This window comes from Glycine soja, chromosome 17 (genome assembly GCF_004193775.1).
Source record: "Glycine soja cultivar W05 chromosome 17, ASM419377v2, whole genome shotgun sequence".
Classification (NCBI taxonomy): Eukaryota; Viridiplantae; Streptophyta; class Magnoliopsida; order Fabales; family Fabaceae; genus Glycine; species Glycine soja.
Genome location: NC_041018.1, coordinates 3,697,008 through 3,721,954, shown reverse-complemented (window position 1 = coordinate 3,721,954; position 24,947 = coordinate 3,697,008). Strand labels below are relative to the sequence as shown.

General features: G+C 33.0%; 2 protein-coding genes and 1 non-coding gene across 3 annotated transcripts; 2 read left to right on the top strand and 1 right to left on the bottom strand.

The window, feature by feature from the left end:
• Positions 1-2,983: 2,983 nt before the first annotated feature.
• On the top strand, positions 2,984-5,547 carry LOC114393832 (serine/threonine-protein kinase RIPK-like). Its single transcript, XM_028355291.1, has 5 exons — positions 2,984-3,650; positions 3,904-4,039; positions 4,152-4,288; positions 4,405-4,528; positions 4,645-5,547. The coding sequence occupies exons 1-5, from the start codon at positions 3,279-3,281 to the stop codon at positions 5,244-5,246; spliced, it is 1,371 nt and encodes a 456-aa protein (XP_028211092.1). The 5' UTR covers positions 2,984-3,278; the 3' UTR covers positions 5,247-5,547.
• A 9,846-nt stretch (positions 5,548-15,393) lies between these two features.
• Positions 15,394-15,475, bottom strand: TRNAS-GCU. The gene has a single exon. It is a non-coding gene; the product is annotated as a tRNA-Ser (tRNA).
• A 6,247-nt stretch (positions 15,476-21,722) lies between these two features.
• On the top strand, positions 21,723-24,481 carry LOC114393723 (subtilisin-like protease SBT1.8). The gene has a single exon (XM_028355141.1). It carries the CDS (start codon positions 21,947-21,949, stop codon positions 24,206-24,208), a length of 2,262 nt encoding a protein of 753 aa, XP_028210942.1. The 5' UTR covers positions 21,723-21,946; the 3' UTR covers positions 24,209-24,481.
• Positions 24,482-24,947: the final 466 nt, after the last annotated feature.

Here is a 24,947-nt window from a genome sequence, read left to right as displayed (position 1 = left end):
TGAATAATATAATAATAAATAAATAAATATAAAAAAGTGCAAGAATCTTTGAAAATAAATTAATTTAAATGTGATGGACGATTTTCTAATTATAAGTTATTATATAAGTAAAGATTGACATTTTTTAAATAAGAACAATGCTATTTTAATACAAAACTTTACGAATTTGAATCTTACGGTGAATATCATTATTTTTTTAATAATTACTTATTATATAAGTTATTATAAGTCATTCAAAAAAGAGAATAATTTTTTTTTTAAAAATAGTACTCTTTTAATAATTACTCATTATATTTTAAAAAACTAATTAAATAACCATATGTTTTTTTATACAAACAATATATAAAAATAAAACTCTTGGTTTTATATTCAATCATCGTGATTCTGTGAATGGGGACTGTGTGTACACTGCACACTCTCATCTTGCTTGATATTTTCTGACAAATAAAACGCTCCAATTGTCCTTTGTATCTAAATCTGAAAAAAAAACAATTATAAAAAAAATTAATTATCCAAATACTTATTCCTCAAATTATTTATCCAAATACTCATTTATTAAAACAAGAGAGAAATCGGCAATGGGATTCACAATTTCTTAACTAATTTATTTTTCATAAAGAAGAAAAATCGATAATGAAAAAGCCAATTTAGCAAAGTGTTTTTTTTTTATAATTGGATTTAGTTAATATGTGCATGCATACATATGTTTGGACTTATGAATTTTACTTTTATTTATTACTCTTGTTAGTTTAGAATTTTTATTATTCTTATCTTAATTTTAAAAATTAAATTGATGTTTCTTAATTAAAAAATAAACTATTTCTTTCCTCATGTTTTCCCCCAAATTACATATTCTTATTTTTTTTAACATATAATTTGTTTGCAACTTATATCATTATCAATGAAGTTATCATTGACGTTTTTTAGTCGATCATCATTATAGATAATAATGATAGTAACAATAGAAATAACAATTATGATAAATGTTAATAACAATAATACTAATGATTATGATGATAAAAAATGTGATATTAATATTTAAAGTAACAACCATGATAAAAGTGGAGGAAACAATTATAGCAGTCACGATAAAAACAACAACATTAACAATGATAAGAGATTATGATATTAATAATGTTGATGACCATAAATAAATATGACAAGAATAATAATGATAAGACATTGATGTTCTCCATTACTACAGTGATGCCAATGGTATAAATGAGGAGTTTTAAATAAAAATACAAGATATTAGATAGATAATTTAAATTCTTTTATTAAAAAGAATAAATTAATTTTTAAGATTAAGAAAAAACAATAAAAAATTAAACCAACGTGTATAATAAAACTCGTAACATGTAAACTCTTATTATATATAAAAGTTGTACTACTTTAGTTCCAGAAAAGGATTTGGGAAAACGGGGACATAACCATGGAGAGACCAGAACATCACCTACTCAAGGAGAACCTAACCAATGGATTGGACGGGGTTGTGCGCTCTAATTTGACTAAAATTGCAAATAACGGAATCAAATATTTCATTTTTTTAACGGAATCAAATATTTCATTTAATCACCCTAAAAATGTTTCATTTAATCTTAGCATATTATCATTCAGTATGATTCAATTTTATAAAGGAATTCACTATCTAAAGATTTTTTAAAAATATTTGCTCATAAAACTTATAATTTTTATTTAAGATAATAAATGTTTATTAAAAAAAAAAACGAAGATACAAGTAAAAAATATTAAATCAATTTAAGTTTATGCTTTTTTTTCTTCTTTATAATGTATTTTCACTATTCTGTGATGTGTTGATACATATTCTGTGAATTTTTTTTCAAAGAGAAATAAATTGTTAAACATTCAAGAACATCAACGGAGTTTTCTATTTTCTTTAATCTGAAGTATCAACGCCGACAACATACAGAGAAGAAACAAACGATGTATTCAGTATTCACACATTGTTCAGTCGAATTGCCCTCTGACTAGCTAAAAGAATGCATTTTTTTTTATGATTAAAGGAATGCAGATATAAATACACCTTTGCTGTACACTTAAACAGCTGGGGTATGGAGGGTCCTTGTTATTTGTGTGCGCTTGTTTCGTTTGTAATTTAGAGTTTCAGATATCACGTGAACAGACAAAAACTTGTGTTAAAGAAAGAAAAAAGTCAACGAAAATCCAGGAAAAAAAAGTAATGAGTGGTATTAGGCTAGCATTAAGAATTTGGATTTTATGTTCAGCGAACCTTAGAAGTTAACTTATAGAGTGAGAAATTAAAGATTATCCCTTCATTATATGTATTGTTTTGACCCTATCTATACTTTTTTTTTTCCAGAGCCATCCTATCACTACTTAAGGTCCATAAAAACACATTTCTTTAAATTTTTTTCAAACACTTTTTTTATAATAATATTAGTTAAAATTTATTAAAAATTATAAAATTACTAGTAAAGAACGTATTACTAGAATTAAAAAAAAAATAAGAAAAGAAAGTAGCAGAGGTTGAAATACACTACACTTGTTCAGTGATAGTTACTATCTAAAGTTTTATATAAAGATTTAGAAATTTATTGAATATTTATATTTTTAAGAAATATTCTAATGTTATATTATTTTATGAGATTAAAAAAAATAATTGACGTAGTTTTAATTCTAATCTAAAACAAAAATGTTTTAAAGAGAGAAGCACATTAATCATTCTGAAATTAAGAGCAATCTTTGGAGGTGTTTGCATTCTGGAAGCCACGAAGGTGCTTAATGCATTGGAAAGACGAGAGAAGCCGAAGTCCTTTTCCAATTTCATCAGCACAGAATGCTACAAAGTCAAGGAGGGGTAACCGCGTCATTTTCCTTGGCCCAACTTAGACTTAGGATACTCGGTTCCCCATTAATCAAATAAAATCTTCGGTCTTCTCATCCTCGGCAAACAGCAACGTGACCTTTCTCGCTATATATATCTAAACAAACTAGTAGAAAATTCCCATTTATTAAAGAACCTAGACAACTACTAATAAAAAAAAGAAAGCAGAGGAAAATCAACACGGCTACAAAAGGAGCTGCAACGCCTATCAGTTGAAGATTAGAAATCCATGCTAACCCCTTCCTTTAAAATCTTCTACCCTTTATCCATTTTCTACTACCCCATCTCTCTCCCTTTCCCATCTACTTCTAAACCTTCATCAAACATAACTCTCTTCCTAGAGAAACATAAATATTTTTATAGCATAGGACTTATTTGATTCTTGTTAATTCACACCACAAGGATAATTGACATGGGATCAAGCTTCTCTAGTTGTTATGAGGGTGAATCTGTGTCTCCTTCTCCAAAGCCAACCAAAGTGGTGGCTACGAAGGGTGGTTCTTCTTCCAACAGGGTCTCTATAACGGACTTGAGTTTTCCTGGCTCAACGCTTTCGGAGGATCTCTCCGTTTCTCTAGTGGGGTCTAACCTGCATGTGTTTTCACTCGCTGAGCTCAAGATCATAACGCAGGGTTTCTCTTCGAGTAACTTTCTCGGAGAAGGAGGTTTCGGACCCGTGCATAAGGGCTTCATTGATGACAAGCTTAGGCCTGGTCTCGAGGCTCAACCGGTTGCCGTCAAGCTTTTGGACTTGGACGGTTCTCAGGGCCATAAAGAGTGGTTGGTGAGTCCTTGTACCCCTTTTGCTTTTTCACCTAACGCATAAAATGCCATCAAGTGCTCATAAGAAAATAATAGTGATTTTTATTTTGTCATAAAAATGTTGTTTTTAACAACATAGACTAGTATTAATAATGTGGTAACATGCTTTAATTACATTTATTGCTTATGATTTTCTTGATTAATTATGAGGAATAATCCTTTTTGCAATAAGTGCTTCTGAGTTCTGACCTTCCCTTTTGTTTTTTTGACGACAGACTGAAGTTGTGTTTCTGGGTCAACTAAGGCATCCACATCTCGTGAAGCTGATTGGATATTGCTGTGAAGAAGAACACAGGCTTCTGGTATATGAGTATTTACCACGAGGCAGCTTAGAGAATCAACTATTTAGAAGTAAGATTTCTATAATGGTATAGCAATTAAGAACACTTGTTAGTTGTTACTATTATATTATTTCACTTTGCATATAGCGTTGAAGGACTAAGCTTATTTTTCTGAATTACAGGATATACGGCATCGTTACCATGGTCAACAAGAATGAAAATTGCAGCTGGAGCTGCAAAGGGTCTAGCCTTTCTACATGAAGCAAAGAAACCAGTCATCTATAGAGATTTTAAAGCTTCAAACATCTTGTTAGACTCGGTAAGTAATCAATTACTAGTCACTTTCTCTGACATACTCTAATTAATGCACCGTTTGGACAATTTCACTCCTTAATTAATCAATTATTAACTCACTCTTTTTAATTATTCTTCCAGGATTATAATGCAAAACTTTCCGATTTTGGCTTGGCCAAAGATGGTCCTGAAGGAGATGACACACACGTTTCAACTAGAGTCATGGGCACACAAGGCTATGCGGCCCCAGAATACATCATGACAGGTAAATAATTTCACATCAAGAAGTAAAAAACAATGACAGGTTGACTTGGAGTTTAATTTTTAACTCATTGCTAGCTCAAATCTCACACGTGTACATTTTTTTCTTCTTCCGTATAGGACACTTGACAGCAATGAGTGATGTGTACAGTTTTGGAGTCGTGCTCTTGGAGCTTCTAACAGGACGAAGGTCAGTGGACAAAGGGCGCCCACAGAGAGAACAGAACCTCGTGGAATGGGCCAGGTCTGCTTTGAATGATTCCCGGAAACTTAGCAGAATAATGGATCCAAGGCTTGAGGGTCAGTATTCTGAGGTTGGGGCAAGAAAAGCAGCTGCATTGGCTTACCAATGCCTTAGCCACAGGCCAAGGAGTAGACCCTTGATGAGCACTGTGGTTAATGTTCTCGAGCCACTTCAGGACTTTGATGATGTTCCAATTGGACCCTTTGTTTACACTGTTCCAGCTGAACAACAACAATACAATGAAGTCGCAAAAGAGAGTGAAACACCTAAGGAGAGGAAGAGGGAAAATGGTCATCATCATAACCGACGTCATCATCATCATCGCCACAATGGTCATAGGCATCATCCACTTAAATCTCCTAAGACACCAATGCCATCAGATCAGTCACAGAATGATGAACACCGAAATGGTAGAAAAAGTGGGTCTAATTCACCTGATACATTCAATGCATCAGAAGCTCAACGAAGCATGGGTTAGTAGACACATATAGATCTTTACTGTACATAGGTGAATTATTAGAGTTACATAGTGTGCCACGTACTAGTACTAAGTGCAACGAGCCTTCAAGGCAATAAGAAACAGGAAAAAGATGAAAAGGAAAAGGAAAAGAAAAAGAGAGTGCCATATGTAATGGTCCTTGCATGGAAAACATGATTGAGTTCTATTTTTTTTTTTTAATTTGTTTATTTGTTCCAGAGGAAGTTAATTATTTTGAATTGTGTATACAATGATGAATTTTTTCCCTTGATGAATCAAAACAAAAGACCAGTTCAATAAATAGATAATTTCCAACTACGAGTTGAATGGATTTTAAAATGATCTGCAACGAAAGAGAGTACAGCTAAGTGGTTTGACCAAATGACACGTGAAAAGATCCAATATTGCCAATTCCATATGATATTAATTAATTTGGTCAAAGTGCAAGACAGCAGGAACGCTGCCCTCATGATTTTTTATGTTCACGGTGTATGAAAATGTTTATTTTATTTTTCTTTTTAATTTTTATGATGACAATTATGAAATACTAAATAAACAACTAAACAACGCTGTATGAAACAGCAGCATAGTCGAAATATTTTAAAGGATCAACAAATAATAGCAACTGGATATCTTTGCATATTGCATCATATGGACTACGGGGCAGGTATTATTTAAAGGGTGATCAATATATTAATCGTAGGTTAATTAATGATATGCTATCGAACTATACTTTCAAATTTTCATTTATATGAACGAGTTGAGACTTATCAAATTATTTAAATTTCAAATCAATAGACAAAAATACAAAATATGAAAATATAGGCCGCAGTTTTATCATCATTATGACCATAATTGACTGAAAAACTTGTTATTATAGCGTGATTAAATTTTGAAAGTGTTAACGGGCTTTCTCTTCCACTGAAAGAAAATTGTTGTCAAATTATGTGGTCCTCGCATATAAGGGTAGGAGAATATCAATTATACAAGATGACGTGCATCACAGAATGTCACCAACTTCACCATAGTGCGCAAGAGGCAGGAAATTAAATCAGGTGTTTTCGACTCAGAATAAAAGCAATGAGCCCCATATCCCGTCCACAGAAACCAAACAGCACAAAACTATGTTGATATATTTTCTTATCACATAATATTTGCCAAAATGAACAAGACAAAATAATGTAGGACAAATTATATAATATATATGAATGTATGCCATGACCTTAATTGGTATATTTGACAATATGGGCAGCTTCTGCAAATTATGTAGGTTTTAAAATTTACGTGACAAAGAATATATTTTTTTTTTATTTAACTTCGTTTATTGTTATTCATCATTGATTAAGATGATAAATTAACAATAATTTGGTACTATTTGCGAAAAATTTCCACATTAGAGTGCTGCTGATTGTCAAAATATTTAGGCGTAAGCCCTAGCTAGCATTAGCTACTAGTACTTTTAAATTATTATAAGAGAGCAAGTGGACATAAATCTGAAATGGAGACAATGTATTGAGGCAAAATTATAGAAAAGTACTAAACTAATGAAATTGTGTTAAAAAAATGAAGGGACAAATTCATAGAGCTCCTTTTTTTCTTTCTTGATAACACACCAGTTAATATTATTGGTCAACATTCTCTGCAGTACTATCGTGACTCTTTCCAGGTAAAAAGATGAAATAAGTTAGCCTAAGCCTTATGAAATGGTATGCCGTTATTTAATATGATGCTACCTACTTATAGAACATCTTTTAAGAATGAGTATTTTGATCTTATAGACTGTTGAATTTAATCAAAATAAGGTATTAATTGGACTTGGTTTTCTTCTTAATTAGGTTTTTATTTTATTTTATTTTATTTTATTATGCAATAGTCATGTGATTGCATTAAGCTATATATGTCGTTATTAGAAGAATTGCATTATTTGGTTGTATTCCTTTATTTTAGTTGACTTATTATAAGAAATTAAACAATTAATTTTATTTTGAACATGACGATAATTTTATACTATATTTGGTCTTTTACACGGAGTAGTTTTATTATTTTCTCGGAAGGAAGATTTGTATTCAGATTTAAAGAATCTTTTGTTTTCAGTTAATCCAATTCAAGAAGTCTTGGTAGTTAGAAAGGTTTGGTAACACTATTAATCTCAGGCGTGTGTAAAAACTAGTTCCATAGAAAAATCAAATCCAACTTACTTCAAATTATTTTAATTACTTTAATTTTACATCTAAACAGTCGAACTGATTTAAATGCTGATTCAGAATCAAACTATTTTTAAAAAATTGGTTCTAAATCAAATCGATTTTTAATCAATTTTAAATTGATTCTAAAAGTTGCATCAGTTTATGATTGATTTTTAACTTTTTTTAAATAAAATATTTAAATAAAAAATAGTTAAACAAATCAGTTTTGTAAAAATAATTGGACTAATCGAATTAGTTTTATAAAATAATATATTTTTTTTATCTAGTTCCGTTGCAATCTGATTTGATATCAGGAGGTTTTTTTTACACCGCTAATTAAGCTTATGCGGCTATTTAATTATGGCTATATGAGCAATACTCTCTCCCCTACAGAAATTTGTCACATTCAGGAATTTATATTATCAGATCCTTTTCAAAGTGTTTAGCCGTTAACAAAGTCCATGATTTTTCTACGAGATCGATTGGATTCCCACGCGGTAGATCTAATTTATCTGAGAAGGAAGGAATTAATGAACTGATAACCCAACAATTTGTCATAGGTTGAAGATTCTCTCCATCTTTTGCTAAGATGTGAGTTTGCATAGTAGGCACGGTCTTCCGTTTATGCTAATTAGTTGGGTTTGAGATGAATAATCATTTAACGTTATTACAAAAAAATATTTTCATAAGAAATCTATATTCGTTTTAAAAAAGTTGATGTAATATATGCGATGATGACATTTTTATAATTTATAATATTGGAATGATAATCGTAGATATTTTCTATAGAACTTATCTAAAAAATATTTTCTAGCTAGATTTTTTTCTAGTACAATCTATCTAGATTCATTCTTAATGTTCTTTGTAACTTTTATGTATCATTTGATACGCACTATAGTATAAGATAAAAGAAAACATCAAAGAATAAATACTTGAGTTATATAATAATTTTTTATTATATATATTGTTGGATACAAGTAAGTTAGATAGTAGATAATGTAAATTGAAAAATACACAGTACAATTAAAAAAAAAGGAATTGAAGGAAGAATATTCCATTTAATATAATTCTATTGGATTGTTGAAAAAAGTCATTTTTACTTCATGAGATTATTATGTTTGATAAACAAGCTCTTAATTAATTAGTAGCCAGCCTCATGCCGGCATGGACTTGGGGGATTTGGCTCTGAACTACTTGACAGTTGCTGAATGCTGACCAATAAATCTGGACAAACAGTTGTGCACTTGTGCTTTTGCAAAATATATGTAAAAGAGCGGAAGAGTGGTAGTGTTGAAAAAAAAAATGGTTGCTTTTGCAAAATCTGTGGGTGGTGTTTGAACGGACTATATGATTATCTGAATTATAGTGAGGATAAATTAAGAGCTAGCTGGGTCAAATATGCTCGTCATCAAATAGTAATAACTAGTAAGGATAGTGAGCAATGAATTAATGGATTGCTCCCTAAGTCTATAAATTGAATTCTTGGTCATCAAAACATGACATTCTAATATATGTAGATTTAATGGCACCCAGGATGATTACATTTATCAAATGGCACAACCGCACAAGCACTAATTCTGAGTTCTGATGCATTTCTTGCCCAAAGTAGTCCTATTTATAATGCTAGGAATGAGACGATAAATGCAGGTCTTTCTTCCATACGAATGTACTGGCAAGATTCGATTAAGTTGGGGCCTTGTCGCTAGCTCGTATTTATATATGCTTCGTACGTATAACGCATGCTCTCATATAGTATATCCTTAATCTCTCATTTATAGTAGATAATAACGTAATTTCCTGCAGCTGTTTGAGGTCCAGAGGCAAAAATATTGTTACATACTACAAGTCTTCAGAAACATTTCACTCTTCCCACTAGAAAGAGGCTAACAACAACCAAGAAAGATCCAAACCAAGTTTGAGGAGCATGATTAATCGGGTCACGCTTTCAGACAATTTCCTATGAAGTTCAGATTGCAAATGAAACGACTGATGAATATAGTTTGGGATCTGCTGAGGATGAACTTTATATTTAAATTCCCATAATGGTTATATAGCAGCGCATAAGACGAAGTTTCCTCATCATTATATTCCATAATTGAGTAGTGTGAACTAGGGATTTAGCGCCCTAGTTTATTAAAGCGAGTGATTACATTTTAAGTAATAAAAGTATAACTATAACCTTAATTAAAAATTAACCTCTCACTTTTAATTAAGTGTGTTGTGTTAATTGTAATCTTTTGTTAATTATACATTATTTAAAATGTGACAGACCGAAGTCGCAAACGAAGATAGAGGTCAATTGATTTGATTTTGTTGCTTACTGTCTAACATAAGTGGTTTCAAATCGTTTAGCTTTTTCTTATTTTTCTCTACAGTAGTTATATACACAATTTTTTTTTTCTGGTTAGCAAAAACACTCAAATTTGTTGATAAGGAAAGAAGCTGGACAGGCTGGCGTCTCCAGAACAACTCACTGACACCAACTATCCTAATAGACAGTAAGTCAATGATGTAAAATAGTAGTACTTATAATTGGAGCTCTTAAATTTAATCATATATGTCAGTATGTCACAACTCAATGTTTTTAATTCTTCATATTTTTCTTTTGTTTTCTTCTTTAGATTTCATATACTTCTTACTAGTCAAGTGACAAGAGTCACGACTCACGTCACGACCAGTATTTTGTCTATCAAATTCAATATAGTAAGAAGGAACATTATGGTTTTCGACATATCGATTTTAATTTTTCTTTATTTTTACAAAATTTGATTTTTGTTAAAATGATTTTAAAATCAAATAATTTATGTTTGAAAACTTTTATTGAAACTAAGCTTATAATAAATTTTCACAGGAAATTTTCAACACAATACAAAATTACTTTTTCTTTTTTTTTTTTTTACTTTTTAGTTTCATATGCTTTGTGAATTAAAAGCAATTTTTGTTCAAAAGGATCAAATATTTTTGTACATATTTGTACACAATTAAATTTTTTCTTATAAGATATCACAGATATCTTCTACAGGAAACCGTTCTGTTTGAGCGAGTAAATTACACTGGACCATGCATAAAACTTTCTCTTTAAATATATAATGCAATTAATTATATATTTAAGAGTTAAAATCAAAACAAATAATTAACTAAACTTTAATAACTTCGTACTAATTAGTCCATGAACTCCATGAATGAACAATTAAACTTGGGATTCATTGGGATCCCAGGTTCATTATAGAAAGAAAAGAAGCTGATGTAGTTGCTCTTGTATCTTGTGTACAAATATGTAAAAAGCATTTAATTAATAAGTAATGTACATAAAAATTTAGTGCCCTAATTTATACTCATAATATGAAAATTCCATCACTGATTGTGTGATATTTGTGAACATTTTAACCAAATACGATACAAACAAAACAATTCAATCATAGGTAAGGTCTTCACCAAGGGCACAAAAGCTGCTAACAGTGTGGTATCTGCTATAGCAAAGGGTTTGTTTGACTGCAAATTGGATACAGCACATCGCGCTGTGGTGTATCGTGATCGCTTCACACTGAAGTTCATTTGAAGTTAGACCATTTCTAAACCACAAGCAGGTCTCTTACCCTCCTCATCAGTCATCAGCCAATCAAATAAAACAGAAGAAAGTGAAAAGCATTTTTAATTAAAATGTTTATTCATTTCTTTGACTAGTTGAGCATATCAGTCATCTGCTGCCTAATATACACTTCAAGGTATTTGGGTACTAAAAACTATATTAAATCCGTATAGTTAACTTAATTTTTACATAAATAAATAAAAATTTGGAATTCAACATAATCTACCATTTTTTGTACTCAATCTAACTAATTGCAAAGATTAAATAACAAGAGGAATCCATCTTACAAGAAAATAATATGAAGTTATTGGCAAACAAACAATAATCTTTATGTGACGGTCAAATTAGTCTTCCATGTCAAAAGCTTCGTCACATACATACTAAGTCCACCGCGACCAGAATAAAAGATCCCTAAAGTGAACCAATCAATAACCCAATATGCAAAGCATAACCTCATCCTACACGAAACCAAACAGAGTACAAAGTAAATAGAAAGGTAATTAATTGAGGAGGTATTTTCCAAGAACTTGCTGGGTTCATGCCTGGAAACACCCATGTTTTTTCCCTTGTAAGTGGTTTAAAAACCCTACTTCTATACCTTGTAAGTTGCAAGTGTATGAAAACTACTACTATAAATAGGCCAGCCTCTTTCCCTTTATGAGATCATTTTCTACTTCTGTCTCTTCTTATATGCACCCATAACTAGAAACCTAGCCTTGATTTCCGGTGTGGGATTTGTGCAGCGTTTCTAAGTGATGAACCGAGACAAGAGTATAGATAAAACAATGAAGCCGCGAAGGAGAAATCCCAAAAGATCAAGACGCAATGGTGGTGGTGGCGGCGGGGGCACTGGCGACCACCATAGTCCGGTGTTAGGTCTATGCCGCTTTCTTCTCGGGGTCATCGTGTTGTCCTTGGTTTTGTTTCTTTTCCTTTATTTCATTTTAGGCTTATGAAAAAGGAAGAAAAAAAAACTATTACTAGGCGTGTGGTTTAAAAAAAACAAAAGGCACGCAAGAATAAAGAGATCTTTGTAGTCATTGGACTCGGTGGATCAAGTTCCATGCACTTTCAAATATTGGGAGGAAAGGCACAATTAGGATTAAATTTCATAACGTCAATTGGTGTTCTTGGGCGGTAAAAAGGGTAGACTGATACATATGATGGTGTATGGACCTTGATCCACTGGTAAAATACTGATTTATGTTTGTAATATTCTGTTTTACTATTATTCAGCAGGTTTCAACTGAGTGTTGTTTAAAGTATTAGCAATATCTCGAGGGGAAGGGGATATATATATATACGCGTCAGTGTTTGAAATAATATTAATTTTTGACAAAAAAAAATGAATAAAGAGGAAGCATGCATATTCAGAATTCAAACCTTTAATTTACAGATTTACCTTCCGACTCAATTGGTTAAGCTGTCCTCTCAATAAAAATATGGACCATTATGTATTATATATAATATCTTAATCTAATTCACTAAATTCAGAATATTGGTTCCCCATCATTTGATGGGGATGTGGATATAAAAGGACAAAAATGCATCTTAGAGATTGATGCATCATACAGGTTCAGGCGGTACGACAGGGTGAATTCAATAATGTTTTTTTTTTCATTTTCATTTTCTTTGATCTCCTCCCTCTTTTTTTTTTTATTGAATTTGTTGTAAGTCTCTCTTTAAACAAAAATGTTTTTTTTCTCTTCAAAATAAATATAGAAAAATGTATTTTCTCAAATTTTAGAAAATTATAAAAATTATAATATAATACTTTGGATTAAAGTAAACTTAAATACAGTTTTATTTATTCACTTTAAAATAAACCCACTTCAAAGAATATTGTTAATATTTGTATGATTTTCCTTTAATCTTGCGATTCAAATCTCCCTTAATTGTTTCTCTCTTTTTACATTTTTTTAGGGGTTCTCTCTTTGTACCGTATTCTTTAATAAAATGTTATCTATGACTTTAATATTTGTCTTTAATAATGTTTTTCTTCCTTAAATGTGACTTTTATATTCAATAATGTAATGTCTATTTTTAGATATTTAAATCGATTATGCGAAATATAAAATTAAAACTAAGTTTCATAAGATTATAAAAAATAACAAGTTGATACGTCAAAACAAGTTTAATAGATACACTAAAATTTATTTATTATAAAAAGAACATCGAACCCAAAGGAGTATATTATTTGGACATATCCTACTTTCTAAAATTTATTTAAATTTAAACTTGATCCAGAACAATTTTTGTAAGTAAAAAGATCGATGCCAATTGCTCCATGTACTTCCCAATTATTTCTTGTATTTTTTTTTCATCTTTCAAGATGGCCAATCCGAAATGTATTTTTGGAATGTAATACATTCTTGATGCATTTTCTTTTTTTAGGTTCCGAAATGATTAATCCAAAAAGTCAAACAAACATTTCCGAAAAAATGAAAAAAAACAACTTGAGTAGTGGAGGAAGCCACAACCTCAAATGATTGCTCCCTGCATCACAGGCCCAATGTGCTAAAATCTGAAATGGTCAAGGAAATTATTTAATGCACTCTATTATTTGCTTGATGTTTATTATGGATCGCCCGACAATTCATAATATAAAATTATATTATAAATGTCTAATCCATAACTCAGTTACGTAGTTTTATTTAATATTTTTTATTTTTTATTTAATATATTTTATAAATTAATCACTAATAAAATTAAGTTGTGACTATATAACATTAGAAAAAATAGAGAAAATATTAAATCAAAATAATATACAAAAGTATAAAAAATATTAAATAAAATAATAATTTAAATAAAATTATTTACGACTTCAAAAAGTTCTTATTTTTTTAAATAAGAAGTTATAAATTTTTTCACGATTTTAATAGAAAAGAAAAAAAAATAAAAGTTATAAAGTGATTTACAATTTTAAACTCAGAAGTGATGTCATTTCTTACTATTTATTCTTTTCTTGATATTTATTTAAAATTTACTCCATTTGATGATTTAGAAAAAAATTTACCCCTAAACGGTTGTTTGGCCCAAGTTTGAGCCACCTTTGACTTGTAAATATCATGCTGGTTTTGTGTTATCTGCTCAAACCATGGAAGATATCTAATGACCATGCAAGCAAGCAAACCGAGCTAGGCTGTGCCGTGGAATTGCTTTCCCTCTTTAGAAATGTTCCTTCTTTTACTGTAATTGTGTCTTTACGTGGGGTGTTTATAAGTTATAACCATGCTTTTCACTTTAACTGAATTAACAGATGGCTCAAGACGCGTCAAGTTTGAAGTTTGTCCCCAATTGCAACGTATGTTGTTGGCCTAATACAATGAGAATTATTTGATTTAGACGATATAATAAAACCACCTTTGGAATGTAACTATAGATATATTTTGTAAATTCTACATTTAGTCAATACTTCCTGATAAAAAGCTAAAAATGCTCACTTATTTTAAAATCACACGGCAATTTTGATTAAGTGGGATTCAAAGTGGATTTATATATATATATGTGTGTGTGTGTGTGTATGCTTTCCAAATTAAGGATGAGATGTTAACCCAACCATGATTTTGTTAAATATTTTCATTCTCTGTACTTTTATCTCATTTTCTAACACGAAAATATTTATAAAAAAAATACTAAATTAATGGACTTATAAAACACTTTTAAAGTATATTAAAAAAATGAAAAAATTATAAATATACAAAACAAATCAAATTCAAGCTCTTTTTTCTCTAATAAGCAAGCTCAAGGTTGTTTCATTTAAAATAAATGAATCATACTTTTTTTTTACTAAAAAAGGAGTCATACTTGAACATTAACACCCACATATATTACTTAAGTTTTCTACGTGTGTTTAACTTGTTTACATCACCATTAAAACCTATCAAAAGATAATGTCATAAACAATGCGATTTTAATTCTGAAGATTTGAAATGTTTGCGAGTACTTTTTTTCTAATTCAGAAAGTTTCATGTAAATGTAAATAGGAAGAAAAAAAAACTTCACTCTTATAATTCACTCTTCCCTTAACTTGATTTTGATATTTATTTTTCTTTATTTAAATGTTTAAATAAAACAGGAGAAAAATATGTAACTTAAACTAAATATGGAAAAAAAATTAGAGTACCAAACAAATTGCTCATAAGTGAGGCTGTAAGGGTCTAGCATGCTGGGTAACAAAATTCTAGTATTTTAGTATGAAGGTTTTTTGTTTTTGTTTTGAAAGAGTGACACAAACACTGTGTACTGCTATGGTGTTTTGGACTTGAATGATTCCGGTGAATAGGGCCCAACGTTTGGTTTTGGACCTTTGCCAGATGCATAAGATAGCAAAGTAGTTTATTGGAACGATAAAAACATAAAAATTAATGTTCGTCGCCTGAGAGATTCGAACTCTCGCGGGGAAACCCCATGTACTTAGCAGGCACACGCCTTAACCACTCGGCCAAAGCGACTGTTTACTTGTTCCTTTGTAAAAGAAATTTTAAATATATTTTCATTCTGAGAAACTGAAGTATCATTTTTCTTTGATTTAATTTGTGCAGTGTGGTTTTAATTTTCAGATGACAAATAAATCAAACCGAATCTTGTTTATTCCTTATATTTGACTTTATTATCCGATAAATTATTGTTATGAATATTTTCTTGCTTCTCACCCAATATCTCCATAGATGACCCGTTCAAGATACAATTAAGCACTTTTTTTAATAAAGAAATGAACTGTGATTTATTAACAGTTAGTTTCTTCTGCTAGTAGATTTTATAAAACGATTAATTGATTTGAATTTTTAAAATAAAAATTGAATCAAACATAAAATCATTAACATGCATTAAGATAACAGTAGCCAACCCGTGGCAATAAGTAGGGCATGTTAGAATTAATCATACTCGCCTGTTTACATTGTGTTAAGTTTAAGGTCAGAAAACAAATTAATTGTGAATTAATTATAGGTAATTACAATAAAAGGTAGATACATTATTAAAGGATAGAACGTTCTCAAAAAATATTGTATTAAATGGCATAAATTTATCCTTTAGTTTTTAATCGTTATGATACACTCCCTCATTTCACACCACAAAAAATATGATATATATCGTTAAATTATGTCGTATGACATGACATATATATGAGTATCAATATCTTTTTAACAATATTTGAGAATAGAGAATAATTTTTGCACTTTTATTTTTCAGGTTTGAAATCAATGGATAAGAAAGTAAGGTTATATTGTTTACTTTTAAAATATCATTGGTTAAAAAAAATATAGATTAAAAGTAAAAATACTGTTTATTTCATTTAAATTGCATGTAATTATGTACACGTACAGTTTGTCAGGCAAAAATGTTATTATAGTCTATTTGACTGTCCTTGAATGGAAAGTTAAATATTCTTCTTTTGCATAAAATATTAGCAAATATAAAAAATAATTATAATATTTGCAAGTTGTAACAATTAAAAACAAATAAAAGGATTTTATTATTTTTTGTTACAAGTAAAAGGATTTTATTATCGAACCATAATAATAAACAAGTTATCATCAATCGCGCTTTTGATGTAAATGGGCCATATGCATCAGCAGCATCACTTGGTTTGAACATATAAACCCGTGAATATGTGTCAGACGAAAAGATCCCTATGAATTTTGTAATTTTTGTACAAGGGGACAAAACAATATTGAATGGGGAGATTACAATGCAGCTAGGTATCTAATGTTGTAGAACTCATTTAAAATGGTTTTATATCCATATATTTAGACATGTAAATACAAATGCATTTGTGTAAAGTATAGAGAGCTCATGAAATTAAACTTGCGAGGGCACATGCGATCGAAGAGGAGCTTATGTAAAGCCAAGATACAATATTTTTCTTCTCTTATATACGCATGCATGGTGATGCTGATGATGTTATAAGAAAGTTGTTGTCGTGATTGCTCTCTTTGATAAAGTGAAAGACGCGTTTTCACAGTTGCTAATTGTAAATATTAACGATAACGATGACAAGAGAGAAAGTAACCGCGAATGCATGTGCAACCACAAACAGAAACAGCCAACAGCAACTACGCATGCAGACACGGAAACTTTCTGATTTGTACGTATGCCCTGGCTCCCTCTATTAAGCGGGTGTTCGTGACCCCATTCGATTCTGATCAAATTTAGAATTTGATCTGATTTGATTTTCTCAATTCTTTTTTGAGTGACTTAATCCGTAAATAAATGATTTTGATTAATTTAATTCGATTTTGATTCAAATACATAAATAATTTAATTTAATTTATTTAAATTCATTTGGGTGAATTTAAATTTACAGCAACTCATACCGGTGAACACCCTAATCTATCTGCATATAATAAAAGACTCTCTTTATGTTCCAATCTTGAGAGTCACATTCATAAGGGAATCAAGGGATAGCTAATCCCCCACCTTTTTTTATGGGTACAAACTAACGTTAATTAGGTGGTTGTCCTAATCTTGAGAATTAAATAGTAGCCGTTGTAACTTGTACTACATGAGTTTAAACGGGAATATCATGAGTTACTCAATGAAATTATGAATAGACACACGAATTGAGTCGATATGCTAAAATATAAAGTTATTTTTTATATATGCTTCTACTAGCAGTATGTATAGATGCAAATATGGAATATCTCTGTATTCTTTTGTCTACATGAATGAGGGATTTCACTTATTTCCCAAATAACTCTGCGACATTTATTTCACGCAATAATTTGTTGTATCAAACATGTTAACCACAAATAACTTGTTGTATCGAGAAAGTTCACCTCAAATGAATTTAAATTAGTAGGTTAGGGCGGTTTGTTGGGTTAAATCACTTAACCTACTCCTATATATTATTCTTGGCGGGTTAGGCAAATTCAATCCACCTTACCATCCCTAATAGATACGTAGATATCATTTTAAATATTTGACTAATTAAGGTAATGTTCACGTACATGAGAAAGAGAATGAGAAAAACACTAATTATATATATATATATATAATTATAGATATATATATATATATATATATCTTAAGACCATTGATAAGTTAAATAAAAGTATAGTTATTTACATTTGGTTTTTTACCAGTACTAATATCTGAATATCAGGTCAAATAAAGTAGCATTATTATGTTTAACAAAATTTTCCTCTAAATAATATATATCAGTTTTTATTTGTTCTTTACATTTTGTCCTATATACACTTTAGCGCTTACTCTCTTCATTTTTTATTAAGTAGCATAATTTTGATATGATTTTAATATTTATGTACTATAAGTCTAAAAATTGAGGATAGATTCATAAATCTTCAAAGATTTCTCCCACTTCAATCATAATTGTGGAGAATGACTCCAAAGAGCTTCATGCATTCACTCTCGTTCATTAGAAAGTCAAAAAATACCTCAAATCCTTTTCTTTGTGCATTTAATTAAACTTAATTTAGGACCTTCAAAACTACTTTTGGTTGCTGGGAGAACTTCTTGGAGGCGCTGGACAAGATTTTGTAGCAAAAGTTGCGCCAAACACTCTCCGTTGGGTGTTTTTCTTCTTCTTTTTTAGTTTTATATAGTGGTAGAGTACACTGGACAAGCAATAGGTTGTATTCACTTTAGATATCTTCACGAGAGTTGTAATTAAATAGATTTGTCATTAAAATTTTGGCATTACTCTTATGTCATTTTGAGCTCAACCAGTTGATATAAGCTCAACATGCTACACTTAATTATGTTAGGTTGTCTGGACAAACCATCAACTTCAAGTCTTATTTCATCTATATATGATCCACATTGAATCTGATCTGAATTAATCGCTTTATGACAATTGTAATTCCTTTCTTGAACTTTTCATAGACACTAAGATTATCTCAATTACATTACTGAAGTCTACATAATGACTCGATCTTCTATGTTGATCACTCTCAAATCTTCTTCCTTCCTTGTTCATTTTTTCTACTTTAAAAATATAAGTATAATCGTGGGTTTTTTTCATTAACAATCTCTCAAAATATGAATAAAATAAAAATGTATACAATTGAATTATAACTTCTTGAAAACCTTTCTCACCTCACTTTTCCAAAAGTTAAAGTATATAACTTAATTTTGAACTTATAAAAAATCGAGTTGTTTCATCTCCTTATCATTTCTTTTCTTATGAATACTTGTGGAAAAAAAAATTCAAACTGAACCCAGCTCTAGTATACACTGTTCAGCACGAGTGGGATGGATGTCCATTGTCTAACAAGGAAACCATTCATTGGAGAAAATTAATAAAGCATGCACGCATACGTCATATTCTTGTCGTTGTGCTACGTACTTTTTGTTGTGCTTCGTTTTGTAATTGCTTCTTTGTTATATTGTTGTTTTGATTGCGAAGTCCGTGAGTGGATAGGAAAACAAGAAAGAAAAATTATATATGTTAAGTTATATATATGCATAGAAACAAGGGAACCTTCAATTAAATATTACTAGTTAATTTGGAATGGACGTCAAATTATATTTGAGGACAAAAGAAAAATTAAAAGGCGTTTATTCATCCTCTACACATCTAATGACTCTTTGATTTCTTTTCAACAACATAATTTTGCATAACATCTGAAATATAACGTAATACCAGTAATACTCTATCGTGGGCAACAAACACAAATGAGGTTTAGCTAAAGATAAATAGTTGAATGCAGCATATATTGTTATTAGCAGCCTTGCCGTAAAGTGTGGTGCATATATATGGTCGAATCAAGAGAAGATGTGGTGTATCAGTGAACTTAACGAGCATAGTACAAAAAGAATAGGCAGAGATTTAATTTCCACTAAAACACTCTCTTGCATGAACAAAGAATGGTGAAGATATAGGTGGACCCTCCTCCGTGACGCGTTTCCAGCTGTTTAATCCATGTCTTCATGTGTTTGTTCATAATTTGATGAAGACAAAAGTATCTCCCCCGAAATCTATCCTTCACAATCTCGGATTGGTAAATGACATTGTTATGAATCAAGTGCTTGGTATAGTAAGATTGCCGCGCGGGTGATGTTGATATTCAACGTTTAATTCTCCATCGTTTCACGTGGCTGTATTTAAGGAAAGTCTGAAAATAGATTTCTATAAAATATATAAGTAATTTTTTAATAAATATTTTCTAATTTAATATTGTTCACAATAAAAATTAAAAATGATAAACTAATATAAAATTAATTTAAAAATTAAAAAGTGTGAAGAAAATCAAACATACTCTTATTCTTCATTTTTTATCTTAAAACTCTTGAGTCAAAACATGTTTTCACTCTAGGTGGAAAATGAACAAATACATACAAATAGAAGAAAAATAATTAGAGAAAAGAGAAATATAATGAAAACAAAGTAGAAAGTTGGATTGTTTAATTTAAGAGAAATGAGTGTGAAATAAAGTAAAAATAACAAAATAAAATTGTTTGGTTTGAATGAAATAGGGTTAGACAAATGAATAAAGCGGCAAAAATACTATTATATCTTTAATTTTTATTTTTTTTGGTACATAGGAATAGGAAAAGAAAAGAACAAAGGCTAGCTCTACCGTTGAGGAAAGATCAAGCCTCAACAAAATCTAAAATAGCATCTGGTGGTGAGCTCCAGTGAGCATCCATGTCTATCAATCCTGCACCCCATCTAGCTAGCCAGCCTATCCGCGACATGAGTCATGAGGTATGTGAGTAAAAGAAACCTTCGAGTCTCTTGAAGGCTTAAAGATCGAATAGCCATAAGCTCCTTTTCCATATGCATTTAAAGCTATGCGGTCATCTTCCCAATCATTCAAGGATGTGACTACACCCTTGTTATCAGATTCACACACTACTTCCTTTTTTGTGCCAGTTGACTGAATTTAATCGATTTAATTTAATATATAATCGATTAAAAATTGATGTATTTATTCGATTAAATGATACAAATAATCAATTATGCAACGATTCAACACAATTCCAATAATCGATTATTCAAAAGTGACAGATGGTTGAATTCAATTTCAATGATGATTATTCAAAAGTGATATAGGGTTCAATTTAGAAACAACAAGGGTAAGTATATATATAAATAAAAACGCACACTGCTCAGTCGCATGTAGCGGCATCACACAAGGAAGTGAAATTTTAATTGAGACCCACTGAAATCCCAATTAATTCTATCATAACTCATTTCCACCAAAATATTCACACTTAATTCTGTCTCTGCTCCCTTCTCAAAATCACTTCTATCAAACAGAGAGTACTAAGATATTTTGCCCCTAGCTATGCCAACTGGCTTAAGAGATTTAGATAGCAACTTTCACTTCTCAAATGCATTGATTCAAATCTCCATATTGGTTATTGGTGTTAAGAGCTTAATTGTCTTATTACCTCCCTAAAAAATCATTTTGAAAAGATTTTTGCCTTCCCCTCATGATTTTAAGACATGTAGTTCACCAACAGTATAAGGGCAAGAAATTCTTATTAGTTATTAATGTTGATGGACAAAAAAGAAATCTATTTTTTTGTGTTGAATATAATTATTTTTAGAATATAGAACTCATTCCTATGATTAAAATCAAAGCAAAAATATAAAAAAAAATGAATGATCCTTTAATCGAAAAATAACTGAAAAATTAAAGAAACAATTTTCAAGTTAAGAATGAAATATTGAGCCCAATGAAAAGTTTTCATTTTGATAAGTTAAAAGCTAGTAATATAAAATAACGTGGGCAGAATCGTGGACACTTAAAATTAAAAAAAATGAGTTTGAAGATGTTTGGAGAAGGAGTGGAAGAGGAAAAGCCGTTGCGAAAACTGAAAAGCCCGGGATTTTTGAAGAGGAGAATGTGACAAGTGAGGATGATTTAGCATTAGTTCCCACGGCCACCCCCAAATTCTTGTTTTTATAAGAGAGGCAAAGTCACACTACACTTGTTTATTGTAATTAAGCAGCCATGGACTCATCAATTTCCCTTTACTTCTTCTCCTTCTTTCTCCTCCAACTCACACTACTATCTGCGACCAAGAAGACTTACATAGTACACATGAAACACCGCCACGATTCCACCGTGCACCCCACGCACCGTGACTGGTACACTGCCACACTCGATTCTTCTCCAGACTCTCTCCTCTATGCCTACACCGCCGCTTACAACGGCTTCGCTGCCACTCTCGACCCTCAACAAGCCCACGCGCTTCGAGCTTCCCATTCCGTCTTGGCCGTCTACGAAGACACGCGCTACACGCTTCACACCACTCGCACCCCCGAGTTCCTGGGCCTTCAGGCCCATTCCGCCTTCTGGCAAGACCTCCACCAGGCCTCACACGACGTCGTCATCGGTGTCCTCGACACTGGCGTCTGGCCCGAATCGCAAAGCTTCGACGACTCTCAAATGCCGCAAATCCCCACGCGCTGGCGCGGTAACTGCGAGTCCGCACCTGACTTCGACCCTTCTCTCTGTAACAACAAACTCATCGGAGCTCGCAGTTTCTCCAAGGGCTACCGCATGGCCTCTAGTAACGCTAGAAAAACCAGAGACCCTGCTACCCCGCGTGACCTTGACGGCCACGGCACGCACACCGCCTCCACCGCCGCTGGCTCCGCCGTCGCCAACGCCACGCTCCTCGGCTACGCCACCGGCACTGCTCGCGGGATGGCGCCACAGGCGCGCGTGGCGGCCTATAAGGTCTGCTGGACCGGCGGCTGCTTCGCCTCCGACATTCTCGCCGGAATGGATCAGGCAATCCAGGACGGCGTCGATGTCCTCTCGCTCTCCCTCGGAGGCTCCTCCTCCGTCCCTTACTACTTCGACACCATCGCCATCGGAGCCTTCGCGGCGTTGGAGAGAGGCATCTTCGTCGCCTGCTCCGCGGGGAATACCGGACCTCGCGGCGGTTCTGTCGCGAATGTCGCTCCGTGGATCATGACCGTCGGAGCCGGCACTCTGGACCGTGATTTTCCGGCGTACGCCACTCTCGGGAACGGAAAACGCTTCGCCGGAGTTTCGCTCTACAGTGGAGAAGGGATGGGAGACGAACAGGTTGGTTTGGTTTATTTCAGCGACCGGTCGAACTCGTCGGGCAGCATTTGCATGCCGGGTTCGCTCGACGCGGAGAGCGTGCGCGGGAAGGTGGTGATTTGTGACAGGGGACTCAACTCGCGCGTGGAGAAGGGTGCGGTGGTGCGCGACGCCGGCGGGGTTGGGATGATACTCGCCAACACGGCGGCGAGCGGGGAGGGACTGGTGGCCGATAGTCACTTGGTGGCCGCCGTGGCGGTGGGGGAATCAGCGGGAGATGAGATCAGAGAGTACGCGTCGTTGGATCCTAATCCAACCGCTGTACTGAGCTTCGGTGGGACCGTGTTGAACGTGAGGCCCTCGCCAGTAGTAGCAGCGTTCAGCTCCCGAGGGCCGAATGGAGTCACGGCCCAAATACTAAAACCGGATGTTATTGGGCCTGGAGTGAACATATTAGCGGGATGGTCGGGGGCGGTTGGCCCATCAGGCACAGAAGACAGTCGCAAAACTAACTTTAACATTATGTCTGGTACTTCCATGTCCTGTCCCCACATAAGTGGTTTGGCTGCGTTGTTGAAAGCAGCACATCCAGATTGGAGTCCAAGTGCGATCAAATCAGCACTGATGACAACGGCTTATACCAATGACAACACAGAGTCACCAATTCGTGATGCAAAGGGAGAAGAAACCATCTCCACACCATGGGCCTATGGGGCCGGTCATGTCAACCCACAAAAGGCCCTATCTCCTGGGCTTGTTTATGAAGCCTCCACCCAAGACTACATTGCGTTTTTGTGCTCCTTGAACTACACGCTCGACCATCTCAGACTTGTTGTGAAGGATCCTGATGCCAATTGCTCAAAAAAATTCGCTGACCCGGCCGAGCTCAACTATCCATCCTTCTCGCTTGTTTTCGGAAGCAACAAGCTTCTTCGATACACGCGCACCTTGACCAACGTGGGGGAGCCGGGATCTGTCTATGATCTGGTGCTCAGCGTGCCATCCACGGTCCACGTCACCGTCAACCCTAGAAGGCTTCAGTTTCGACAACTAGGGGAAAGCCAAACCTACACGGTCACGTTTCTCTCTAATAGGACTCTTAATGATTCCGTTACTTCTGATTTTGGTACTATTATGTGGACCAATCAACTACACCAAGTTAGGACCCCGCTTGCTTTTACATGGACATATTTTTGACTTTGTTATTCGTTGGAGTACACTATAATATTTAAAGCCTAACGGTAATAGTCTATAGACTAGAGTGCAGAAAAAAAAAAAAAAAAAAGCTGCATGACTTTAGTCTTCAGGCACCTTCCTGTTACCATCATAGTCAAGACTGAAATTGTATTAACAGATTGTAAAAGCTAATGCAACATGACACTCGCGTCTCACGTTCCATAATGCTATGTATCAAGAGTGCTTACGACTATTATTAATTTCATAGTTTCAGAATCCTCAATCAGCGTTGAATTGAATAATGCTTCAAATGGTGTACATGTTTCTCCAGATCATGCATGGTTTACTAAAACTAAAGTTTCACAGTGAACCAAACGTGGACTGACAAAGGCTGAGCGAGATGCTGGTAATGACTATTTTTTACCGATCCCGGGATCAGGTGGCCGATTTCACAAAAACGGAAACAGATTACGGGCAATTTTGCGCTCCTGAACAACCCATGTGCAATTGATGGATTTTGTTTTATTTTTCTCTTCCTGTGTTGGTACAGGCGTGCAGTTAAAGGTTGTGGCATGTTCTACCGCAGTACATACTACACACGGTCATTTCAAAGTTAACACTTCCTCTGAATTACTAATTACTAGTTATTTCGAAGGGTCTTATTCCAAACGATCTTTGGCCATGAATGGCTACTAATCCGTGTACCAAATGAATAGACATTTCCAGTGTCCTGTGTCCCGTGTCAGATATGCAGAAAAAG

Bases quoted from the DNA above. Each gene is read 5' to 3' on its own strand.
- LOC114393832 (XM_028355291.1), top strand. From the start codon at position 3,279: ATGGGATCAAGCTTCTCTAGTTGTTATGAGGGTGAATCTGTGTCTCCT. The intron at 3,651-3,903 runs GTGAGTCCTTGT...TTTTGACGACAG, and splicing joins AGGGCCATAAAGAGTGGTTG to ACTGAAGTTGTGTTTCTGGG. The intron at 4,529-4,644 runs GTAAATAATTTC...TCTTCCGTATAG, and splicing joins CCCAGAATACATCATGACAG to GACACTTGACAGCAATGAGT.
- LOC114393723 (XM_028355141.1), top strand. From the start codon at position 21,947: ATGGACTCATCAATTTCCCTTTACTTCTTCTCCTTCTTTCTCCTCCAA.